We start from the raw sequence: 11,807 nt of genomic DNA on the forward strand, positions 1-11,807 counted from the left end.
GAGAGAAGAAGAAAAGGAGGTGGAGAAGCAAAAGAAGGGGTGAAGCCGGGAACGAGCGGGGAAGAGGAGGGGGGCAGATCAGTGCAACCCACCCAAGGTGAGTAACTCAGAAAGAGGGGGGAAAGCGAGCCAGAAAGAGCCGGCACCGGATCAGCCATTGGGGGCTTCTCACGCGCGCGCTCTCAACCCCCCACCCACCCCATTAACCCAGTTTTGTTAAAAAGGTGGCGGGGGAGGGCAGGAGAGCAGTCTAAAGTGGCAATGCGAGAGGAGGAGGACACACGCGGAGGGGAGGGGGCGCGCGGACGATCCAACTCACCCGGGGTCGTGCTGAGAGTCATTGGGGCTCCCAGATATCGCTTGGCTCCCTTCCGCCTCCATGGCTGCAAACGAGAAGAAGGCTCAACCCCGTGGAGAGAGAGAAAGAGAAAGAGAGGGGGAAAGAGAGAAAATAGCCCCCACCCTGTAGAAACCCCCCACCCTCCCCCCTGGCTCTTTCTTTCTCCACCCCCCCTTTTTGCCCCCTTTCTCTGATCACTTCTCTTCCTTTTATCTTTCTTTTCCCTCTTTCTCCCTCTCTCTCTCTCTCTCTCCCTCTCTCTTTTCTCCCCCCCTTCCCCCCCCTCTCTCCTCTTTTTCTTTTCTTTTCCTGCTACCGGCGAATATTACTGGCTGGAGGGGAGGAGAGGGAGAGAGAGAGAGAGAGAAGCCGGGGAACCAGCCAGATCCTTTCACACGTGGGATCAGCTTAGCTTAGCTCAGCTCAAGCTCCTTGCTTTCTCTCCCTCCTCCCCCCTCTCCTCTCTCGCTCCCTTCCGCGCACGGCCATCCTCCCCTTCCAGAGCCAGCCAGCCAGCCAGCCTTGCTCCCTCCCATCCACCCCTCCTCCCCCTCCGCCTCCTCCCCCTCCCGGGGACGCACGTGGGGCGGAGTTCTCAGAACGTACAGTAACCGATTCGGGAGACGTCACGAGCCCCGCCGAGGCCCCGCCCCCTTCCCCGGCTCCCGCTTCTCTTGGCCCCGACACCCGCCCACCGCTGGCGCTCCAAGCGCAAGGAGCCGGGCGGACGCAGGCAGCCGGATTCCGCCCGGCAGCCTGGCTTGACCGTGACCTGGATCCTTTGGGGCTGATCTGACATGCGCCGCCTGCGCCTGGCAAAACAGCGCTCTCGCTCTCTCTCACGGAATGGCGAGCCGGACAGCCCCACAACCTTGCAGTCCCCTCCCCGGGTCTCTCCCGTGGTGGGAGCAGGTTAGCCGTGCTTTTTAGATCCTAAGGGAGAAAACGCGGGTGCTGTCAGGGCAGGACTTGGGGCATCGGCCCAGGGTCCCTTGTCAGCAAAAATGAGCAGGAGGGCTTCTCCAGCACAACACACACGTAATTATTATTGTTGTTGTTCTGTTCTGAAGTGCCCTGGGATCTTCAGATGAAAGGCAGTATACAAATTATTATTATTATTAACGTATTGGTTGCTTCTTTACCAAAGTAACTCAATATACAGTGGTACCTCGGGTTAAGTACTTTATTTGTTCCGGAGGTCTGTTCTTAACCTGAAACTGTTCTTAACCTGAAGCACCACTTTAGCTAATGGGGCCTCCTGCTGCTGCCGCGCCGCAGGAGCCCGATTTCTGTTCTTATCTTGAAGCAAAGTTCTTAACCTGAAGCACTATTTCTGGGTTAGCGGAATGTGTAACCTGAAGCGTATGTAACCCGAGTACCACTGTATAAACAAACAAACCCATTCATTGAAACAGCCATAGAGGGAAAAGCCTGAAAGACGGTCCTGTTTTTAAAAAATGTCCCACCCAGTCAAGGAAGTCACAGATGATTAAGGGCCTGGCAGAAAAGAAATGTTTTTGCCTGGCTCCTAAAGTTATGTAATGAAGGTGCCAGGAGAGCCTCGCAAGGGAGAGCACAGGCAGAGAGCGACCCCTGAAAAGGCCTGTTCTCACGTTGCCAAATGCACCCTCTGCGGACCTCCCAAATAGAGGGCAAACGAAAAAAGGCCCACAGACGCCACAGGCGTGCCTAGGGTCCCTTGCACCATTGGAAAGGAGCTGTATTGGCACACATGCATACAAAAAATAGCCACCACAATAGCCACATTAGAAATTACTACAATTTACGTGACCCAAGTACTTGAAGCGTCCTGAGTAAGGGTAAGGTGAGGAGGAAGGGCAAGAAAATTTGCAACGCCTTTGTGTCGCAGTGCAAGATGGAGGGGAAGCTTCCCCTGCGTTTGATCTCGCCACAATAGTGGCATCGTGTTGCCACACACATGTGCAGCATGTACTCCACATCCTTACAGGTTATTTTTGCCTGCCCCCCCCCCAGGCTTGAGTCCCCAGTGGGGGCTGGCTACACCGTTGACGAGCATACAAAACCTTCCTTATATACTGGATCGGATCCCTAGTCCACCTAGCTCAGTGTCATCCACACACTGGCAGGCAGCAGCGCTCCAGGGTTTCAGACATCTCTCCCAGCTCCACTGGAGATGCTATTGAGGTTTGAACCCAGGACCTGCATGCAAAGCAGCTGCTCCACCCCTGAGCTGCAGCCTTTCCTTATTGCAAAGGATTATCCTGAGATTCCAGTACAAGATGTAGAGCCCAATCCTATGCATGTTTGCTCAGAGGCTATGCCAGGCATAGTTAAATAAATTGGAATGATTAAGCACTCCCCCATTGGGGACTGAAGTTTAGACCTTCTGCATGCAAAGCAGATGTTCTACCATAGGGCTATGGCCCTTCCTCTTAAAACATAGGAAGCAGCCTTAAACCAAGTCAGAACATTGGCCCCTATCGCTCAGCATTATCTTAACTTCTCGCCAGGAGCTTATCAGAATTTTGGACAAGGAGCTTTCCTAGCCCTGCCAGAAGATGCCAGGGATTGAACTTGGGACCTTCTGCATGCAGAGCAGATCCCACTGAGCCCAGGTTTCCCCTGTGCTGAATTTTAGATCGTTGTGGGGTGGGTGGGTCCTGCCCTCTTGTACATTGATAATGTTGCATTTATTTTGCCTACTTGTAAACAAGTGCATTTAGTGGGAGATCTGCGATGATGTCTACTGATGTTTTCATTTTTATTCTAATGCAGCTTAGGGTGAGGGTGGTACTCAAAATTTGGCTGGAGCAGCAATCTGCTTCTTTTAAAGAGGGAATATGGGACAATCTGATTATTATAGGATAGCACCAGTGGCTCTAGCCTTCCTTACAAGGTGCCCATGGGAAGGTTTGCTTTTGAAGGGGAGAAGGAACACAGGGAAAGGCAGAACGTGCTTAACCCTTCAGCTGAATTTCACTTTTCGCTGGTACTGTGTGTGTTTGGGGGCTGTGTTTCTCTTATAAACATGCACCTTGACAGAAGCAGCCGGGGGAAGAGTTTTGGGGAGGGGAAACTGATTGCAGGGACAGGGCTAAGAACCCCTTCCATCTCCTCTCTTTCTGCAAAGCAAGTCATAACCTCCCCAAGGCTATTTTGGTAGGGAAGAAAGTGGGGGCCCTTGGGGATTTGTTGTTGAACGTGACTGCACCGTAACATATCGTTTGCTCCTTGGCAACAAATGGGAGCTGGTAGCTCAAAACGGGAGGAACAGTAGGGTATAAGAAAATAAAAATACCTGCATGAAATCTGTGCTTTGGCTTACATGACTGGCAGCGACCCATTCTGGAAAAGACATTCAGAAGGCACACTGAATAAAGGCCTTGGGGAGGGGGTCTCCATCCCGTTCATCATCTTCCACCTCTCCTTATTCATATCTTCTTCCCTTGTGCCCCTGGAACAGACAGAAAGTAATCCCACAAATTGCATTATGCCGATCAACTTCTCTCCGGTTCCTGGTTTAAATATAATCACATTGGCTGGAGTGGTTGGTAGCGGATCACAACCGTAAAAAATGTCCCCCAAAAGGCCTGATCCCATATGCCACTCGGTGGGACTCCTCACTTTATTCTCCGCAGGGGCAATTTTGCTTGCAGGTGATTCTGCAAATGAAGGAAACTTGAAAGAGACTGTGCTTTTAATCAGAATTCTTATTTTTGCCTTCTCTTTTAAAAAAAAAATCTAATTGTATTTCCCCACCTTCCTCAAAAATAATAAGAACACTGCTACTACTTGGTAGGATAGGGACAATTCGCTCCAAATGAGCAAAGGCAGGAAAAGGAGGAGCTGTTTATAATGTCTTACAATGTGGTGCCATTTCAAGGTCAAGAGAGGATTTTTTAAAATGTGTCACAATCCTCCCAGTTTATGGAAGACTCCCATGCAAAGATTTTGGACACCTCCAGCCTTCATAAATATGGGGATGATGATGATGATGATGATGATGATGATGATTCTAGCGCATCTCACATCCATCTTTGGATTTACGCCTCTTCAACTTCTCTCCAGTATTCTCTGTTTGCTTCCTGCTCCCACATGGTGTCATTATATTTCTTTATATCTCACATTTCCCCCAGACTCAAGGCTGCTTACCAGAATCAAAACAACATGGACAAAATATGAAAAGCTGAAAGCATATTTTAAAAAAAAATAAACAATGTTTACAAGTAATTAAACTATAATACAATTAAAACAATATAAAAACAAATATATTGTAAAAACAGCACAGAACTATTAAAAACAGCCAGTTCTCAAAAGCCTGTTGGAATAAAGTGGTTCTCCACCTGCCAGAGGAAGGACAGCAAGGGATATCTAGTGCTGTTATTGCTATTAAAATAGCAATTGGGCGGCTTCCAACAGAATATTAAAATACAATAGTCTATTAAACATTAAAAGCTCCCGTAAACAGGGCTGCCTTCAGATGTCTTCTAAAAGTCTGGTAGTTATTTTTCTCTTTGACATCTGATGGGAGGGCGTTCCACAGGGTGGGTGCCACTACCGAGAAGGCCCTCTGCTTGATTCCCTGTAACTTGGCTTCTCGCAATGAGGGAACCGCCAGAAGGCCCTCGGCACTGGACCTCAGTGTCCGGGCAGAACGATGGGGGTGGAGATGCTTCTTCAGGTATACTGGACTGAGGCCGTTTAGGGCTTTAAAGGTCAGCACCAACACTTTGAATTGTGCTCAGAAACGTACTGGGAGCCAGTGTAGGTCTTTCAAGACCAGTGTTATGTGGTCTCGGCGGCTACTCCCAGTCACCAGTCTAGCTGCCGCATTCTGGATTAGTTGTAGTTTCCGGGTCACCTTCAAAGGTAGCCCTACATAGAGCGCATTGCAGTAGTCCAAGCGGGAGATAACTAGAACATGCACCACTCTGGCGAGACAGTCCGCGGGCAGGTAGGGTCTCAGCCTGCGTACCAGATGGAACTGATAAACAGCTGCCCTGGACACAGAGTTGACCTGTGCCTCCAGGTCAGTTTCACTTTTACTTAGTGTCAGATCACCAACATCCATAGAGGTGAACACCAGGTCCAAGGCATGTCTGCGGTTATGAGTTGGGCCAGACTTATTCAGGGACAGCCCCATGGAGGCCATGCTTTCCACGAAGTCCCAAGTGACCCCTTGTAAGGTCGTGTCGGCATGGATGTTAAAAATCCCTAGGACAACCAAACTAGGTTTCCCCAGGAGAACATCTGCCACAACCTGAAGCAGCTCGGGCAGGGAATCCTTGGTGCAGCGGGGAGGTCGGTAAACCAAAAGGAATCCTGTACTGCCCCTATTGCCCAACTTCCAGAACATGCACTCAGATAACTGGGTCTTCCCAATAGGACGCCTGGTACAAACTAATGACTTCCTAAAAATCACTGCAACCCCTCCCCTCCCTGCCCACAAGGCCTGGGTTGCTGTGCGTAAGAGAAACCTGGTGGACAAGCAGCGGCAAGGACAGGCCCATCTGCTTCATCCAACCAAGTCTCTGTTACACATGCCAGGTCAAGTCCTCCATCCATGATCAAGTCATGGATGGCAGTGATCTTATGAATCATTGACCTGGCAATGCACAGCAGCACCTTCAGGTCATGTGGGTATCCCTTGCTGATTCCAGTATCCGTCCGGTTAAAACCAGACCCGGAGGCAGGGATAGTCCTCAAACAATGACTAAATCTGCCTGCTGGGTAATGACATGATCTGGTCTTAGCGTAATTCCTCCTCCTACCAGTGATCACTGAGATCGGTTGTTCCATTGCATCCCCCCCGTGGAACCTGCCCCAGCCAATTTGTTGGCTGGGACCCCACTCCCAGGCAGCCCTGACCCCTCCCCTTAAGAACAAAATAAAACATTTTTTAAAAAAATTCATATGTGTATGTCCTCTTGCTGCATTGTAGAACCTTAGAGTTGAAAGGCACCATGAAGGTTGTCATCTAGTCCAAACTCCTGCAATGCAAGAACTTCTTGTCCAACGTGGGGCTTGAACCCATGAGCCTGAGATTAAGAGCCTCATGCCCTACCAATTGAGCTATCCTACAATGGACACTTGATGACTTTAAAAGAGGATTAGACAAATTCATGGAGGATAAGGCTATCAGTGGCTACTAACCCTGATGGATATGTTCTACCTCCAGTATGCTTCTGAGTACCAGCTTGCTGGAAACTGCAGGAGGGGAAAGCACAATAGCGTTCAGATCCTGCTTCCCCATACGCATCTGGTTGGCTACTGTGAGAACAGGATGCTGGGCTGGATGGGAATACCTGCCTGCCCTCAGCATGATAGCCAGCAGATGTGCCTGTTGGATAGTGCCCACAATGCATAGGCTACCGTCCCCTCCCAGCGCCTAAGAAAGTTGTTGACCATTTAAAAAAGAAAAAAAAAGGTTTGGTGTTTTCAAAAAAGGTATACGGAAGGACAGGTTTACATATTCCCTCATGCAAACTCCCTCTCCCCCTCTTCACTTCCTTGCCATAAAAGCAATCTTTTTAAAGTTGACTTTAGGAGTGAAATTAACTAGGCCACGGTAATCTGGTCCAGTCAATCAACTTTCCAACAAAGACTCCTGAAAGCAGTTTACAATCAAAATGAATAGCACTCAGTAATTTGTCCTTGATTCATAATTCTTTTTCTTGAGAGCATTGCATACGTATGATGTGGGAGGGTGGGGGTTAGCCTTGGTGCTCAGCCTGAAACCATGGTTAAACCCTAAGCTAGCCATGGCATCCAAAGGTGGTCATGGCATGGCAAGATACCCTTTCTCAACTATGAATCATATGCAAAACTAACTAAGGAGGAAGGTGAAGGCCTGCTGAATATATGTTTAAGATTGGGCCACAAGGCAATGAGCACCAAACAGAAGATCTTTCCGGTGTTTAATGAATAGGGTGGAGATACGGGGGGGGGGGATCAAAAGTGTTTTCACACCATGCTTAAAAATTATTATGACTATTATTTAAACTGTATAGCCTGCCTTTCTTTAGAAAACAAAAATTCAGTGGGGCTAACAGTTGGTAATTAAAACAGACACAAAAGCATTACAAATAACATGAAAAGGAACAATTAATGGGCAGTCAGAAAGCCAGAAAAAAAAACTACATTAGGAAAGGCAATCAGCCATCTCTAAAAGCCCAGTCTAAAAGCACACATATTCTAAAAAGAAAAAGGAAATACGCTTCTTGTTCAAAACTATTGTTAGTACCTATGCAGAAATTTAATGGGTAGATGATTTGAGAAACAGAATAAAACTAATATGGTTCAACCTTTAAACCCTCTGTGTTTGTATTTCACATAATCATAGAATCATAGGTTTGGAAGGGATGCCAAGAGGCATCTAGTCCAACCTGCTGCAATGTAGGAAATGGAATCACAGCTAAAGAAGGCCTGACAGATGGCCATCTGAACTCCGTTTAAAAGCCCCCAATGAAGAAGAACCCACCTCCTTGCAAGACAGTCTGTTCCACTGCTGAACAGCTCTTACCATCAGAAAGTTCATTCTAATCTTTGGTTGGACTCTCCTTTCTTGTAACTTGAATGCATTGGTTTGGGTACTACCTGCTAGAGCAGCAGAAAACAAGCTTGCTCCATCTTCTTGATCATCTTGGCCATCTTCATCTGCAGGAATTCCAGTTTGGCTGTACAGTATACTTCTTAAACTGTGAAGCCCAGAACTGGACACAGTACTCCAGGCAGGGTCTGACTAAGGCAGAATAGGAGTGGTACTACTATTTCCCTTTATTATACATATAGATAATTTAAGATGTTTCTTAGGAATGTAAGATAAATAGATTTATGGGAAAGTATATATTTATAATATGTTAGAATACAAATGATACGATTATGTCCTTTTTCCTCTTCTTTCTTCTGCTATAATTTATTATATGGGGCAGTATTTTTATTTAATAACAATGATTTTTTAAAAAACAACAACACACACCTCATGATTGATCAGCTAAAATCCAGCTGCAGCCCTAGTAAGGACGTATAAGCAGCCAAGCTGGACTCAAAGGCAAGTACATTTCTCACCCCCACCACCCCCCAAAAATAAGGACAACACAATGCAGGATAATGCTATAGGTTATACCCAACATTAGTCATGCTCAGATTAGACCCATTGAAATTAATCGACCAATGTTACTCATGCCCATTAATTTCAGTGGGTCTATTCAGTGTTGAGACCACAGAACAGAAGATATGTAATTATCCAACCGAAGCATCAATATTTCAGGTCACGGTGGCGACTGTTATCAAGCATCATTTTGAACTATAATGTTTGATCTGTCTTTCATGCATGCCTCCTTGAGCTCCTTGGGGGGGAAAGGTGGGATATAAATATAATAAATAACTAAATTATTTTGCTGGAGGGCAAACATCTATGAGCATAAAAACCAGCCTTACAGAGTCACAGCAGTGGCCAATCTAAAGATCATAAGATAAGCCCTGGTGGATCAGGCCAAAAGCCCATCTCCAGCATCCTTTCTTCACAGTGTCCAACCAGATGACTTTGGGAAGCCTGCAATAGATCCAATAGCCCCACTTGTGAATCTGATCAACTGGTATTCAGAGACATATAGCCTCCAAAAGTGCAGGTAGGACATAGCCACTGAGGCGGGCAGCCATTGATTGCCTTATCTCCATGAATTTGTCTACTCCTTTTTCAAACTTATCCAAGTTGGCCACCAATTGCTACATCCTGTGGGAATGAATTCTTTAGTTTAACCAGGCACTGCATGAATAATTACTTGCTTTTGTCTGTCCTGAATATTCCACATCCGGCTTCGTATTGGTTGTAGGCAACCTAGTGCCTTTCAGATGTTTGTGCTCCATTGGCTGTGGCCAATGGAAGTTGGGGCCCACAACAGCTGAAGGGCACCACGTTGGCTATAAGAACATCGCAAAGTTTGGCTTAGCTATCTCTTTTAAGAGACCCAGTCGACTGTCCCAGAAACAGGCATTTATAGAGTCCTTCATGATCCTTTGACGTCTTTTGTCTCCTTTTCCCCTCATCCTGGGAGAGATTTGACTGCTTGTATTGTTAACATTCCCATATTATTATAAGAGCTCATCTTATAATGTTTTGAACATTCAATGCCCTTTTTTCTTTCTTTTCTTTTCCCATTTAAATCAGACTATATTCCAAAGCAGACTTTTAAGCCTTGCCGAGACCTCTGCCCTGCCAACAAGCGCTAACTGTAAAGGTACCACCAGTGTTATTTCCAGCCAAAACAATGTCCAATCAATCGCAAAGACTGACTGCCGCTCAGCCCTGTGCAGAACACTGGTTCAACTGCACACACTGAACCCTGGTGGGGTAATCAGGGTTTTTTAAACAGATTTGCCAACTGCACGAAGGCCCTGTCAGACACAGAAAAAGAAATAGGCGAATGAACACAAAAGCGTGCTTTGCTCCTTGTTTACAGCCTGCATCAGGGGTACTCCACAGGAGCCTTATCTACCACCCGGCAACATTTCATATTTTAATCTGCCTTAGTTCAATAACGAACAGGTACAAAAATATTTACAAGGATGCAACTAGGCATTAAACTGCCTAAAGATGAAGGTGTGGAAGACACGACTCCAGCTAAAAGAATTAGGTCCTTTAATATGGTTTGGACAGTTCGTTTTAAGTATGGAAATTGAATGCATTCCAACCCTTCTATAATTTGCGTGCATGCTGTTCCTGACATGGCCTGTCATTCAAGTGCTTAATAAACACATACTTCTAACATGTCTAATTTCCCCATTATTCAAAATGAATATTATCAGCTTTCCAACTGCACAAATCCGCACGCACCCCGACTCTACATTTTGTGTCTAACTGAACACTAAAAAAATTTAAAAACCTTGGGGGTGATGATTCACTGCGCATCCGTTTGGGCACATGCGCAGCCTCCCGTTGCTCCGACCTTTTTCTCAGGCGCGCTCTCCTTTTGCCCACTCGCCTCTGCCACGTTTGTTTCTCTCCAGTGGGAGGCTTTATGGGATTCTATACATATTTATCGTATTAGAATGATTACATAAGGAAGCAAACAAGAAATGGAAGAGCTGTTGAATATGAATGCAAAGTACCCACCCTGTGGCACATCCTGTCGCTTGAGGCACTGTGGCCTACATTTTGCAGAAATATTCATTCATACCAAGTATGAGCCAAGTAAACACTTCAACGTCTTTGGAAGAAGCCTCCTGCAGGAGAAAGAGGCACGACATGGAAAAAAAGCCAATAACTAAACGTTTTCATTTGGGGGAAGATACCCTTTCATTGCTTTATTTGGTTTGATCTTAAATATCTCAAAATAAAGGCACTGCTTTGAATATATGCAAACATGCACACAATTTCACAGTTAATAGTCTCCTAGGAACCCTAGGAATCAAGGCAGGGCCAGATGCGGTCTTAGTAAAGCAATATGTGCCACCTCCAGCTCATTCTGCTAAGTGGGGCCATGGACCTCAGCCCCCAAGTGATGCCTTGACTGCACCCCGGATGGACCTTTAGGATGAGTACACACAACTTTTTATTCTAGAATCAATGGAGACCAACTACTACTTTTTTCCTATTTACTACACACACACTAGATCTCTCGCATTTTTCTTCTTTTTTCTTTTGCCCTTTAAAAGGACTTCTTAAGAAACAGTTTTCGTTCTGCAGAAGACAGAATCAGGATTCAAGATGACCTTAATGGATAGGAGAACAGTCCCAAGCTAACAGAATTAATTTCAATAGGGAGGAATGTAAGATTCTCCACATAGGCAGGAAGAACCAGATGCACAAATCTAAGATGCAGGACACCTGGCTTTCTAGTAGTACTTGTGAAAAGGATCTAGAGGTCTTAGCGGACCACAAGCTTACCATGAGTCAACTGTGTGATGCAGCAGCATAAAAAGCTGGTGCTATTCTAGGCTGCATCAACAGAAGTCTAGTTTCTGATCAAGGGAAGTAACAGTACCACTCTATTCTGCCTTAGTCAGACCAACTTGGAATACTGTGTCTAATTCTGGGCACCACAATTTAAGAAGGACGTGGACAACCTGGAACATGTGCAGAGGAGGGCAACCAAGATGATCAAGGCTCAGGAAGCCAAGCCTGATGAGGAACAGTTGCGGGAGTTGGGTATGTTTAGCCTGGGAAACAGGAGACTGAGAGGAGATGGGGTAGCTACCTTCAGATATCTGAAGGGGTGTCACATGGAAGACGGAGCAAGCTTGTTTTCTCCTGCTCTGGAAGGTAGGACTTGAGGCAATGGCTTCAAGTTACAAGAAAGAAGATTCTGACTAAACATCAGAAATAACTTTCTGACAGTAAGAGCTGTTGGACAGTGGAATTGTCTCCCTTCCAAGGTTGTGGACTCTCCTTCCATGGAGGTTTATAAGCAGAGGTTGGATAGCCATCAGTCATGGATGCTTTAGCTGAGATTCCTGCATTGCAGGGGGTTGTAAGGTAATCTAA

General features: G+C 46.3%; 1 protein-coding gene and 2 long non-coding RNA genes across 27 annotated transcripts in view; 1 reads left to right on the forward strand and 2 right to left on the reverse strand.

Annotated features, from left to right (window-relative positions):
• The window catches only part of MSI2 (musashi RNA binding protein 2), a 398,612-nt gene extending 398,132 nt beyond the window's left edge, over positions 1-480 (reverse strand). For 11 of the 25 annotated variants that reach the window (XM_053366584.1, XM_053366586.1, XM_053366581.1 and 8 more), the window contains exon 1: positions 320-479. In XM_053366584.1, coding sequence (XP_053222559.1) covers positions 320-381 — 62 coding nt within the window. In that variant the 5' untranslated portion in view covers positions 382-479. Of the gene's footprint in view, positions 1-319 lie in introns of all 25 variants that reach the window. The other 14 variants (XM_053366591.1, XM_053366589.1, XM_053366587.1 and 11 more) reach the window with 3 other exon arrangements.
• On the forward strand, positions 1-10,089 carry LOC128402461 (uncharacterized). Its single transcript, XR_008327702.1, has 3 exons — positions 1-97; positions 2,833-2,963; positions 9,492-10,089. It is a non-coding gene; the product is annotated as an uncharacterized LOC128402461 (long non-coding RNA).
• On the reverse strand, positions 965-10,581 carry LOC128402462 (uncharacterized). Its single transcript, XR_008327703.1, has 3 exons — positions 10,437-10,581; positions 3,621-3,776; positions 965-1,273 (listed from the first exon to the last, which is right to left on the reverse strand). It is a non-coding gene; the product is annotated as an uncharacterized LOC128402462 (long non-coding RNA).
• Between the last annotated feature and the right edge of the window lie 1,226 nt (positions 10,582-11,807).

This window comes from Podarcis raffonei, chromosome 15 (assembly GCF_027172205.1).
Source record: "Podarcis raffonei isolate rPodRaf1 chromosome 15, rPodRaf1.pri, whole genome shotgun sequence".
In the NCBI taxonomy this organism is placed as follows: domain Eukaryota; kingdom Metazoa; phylum Chordata; class Lepidosauria; order Squamata; family Lacertidae; genus Podarcis; species Podarcis raffonei.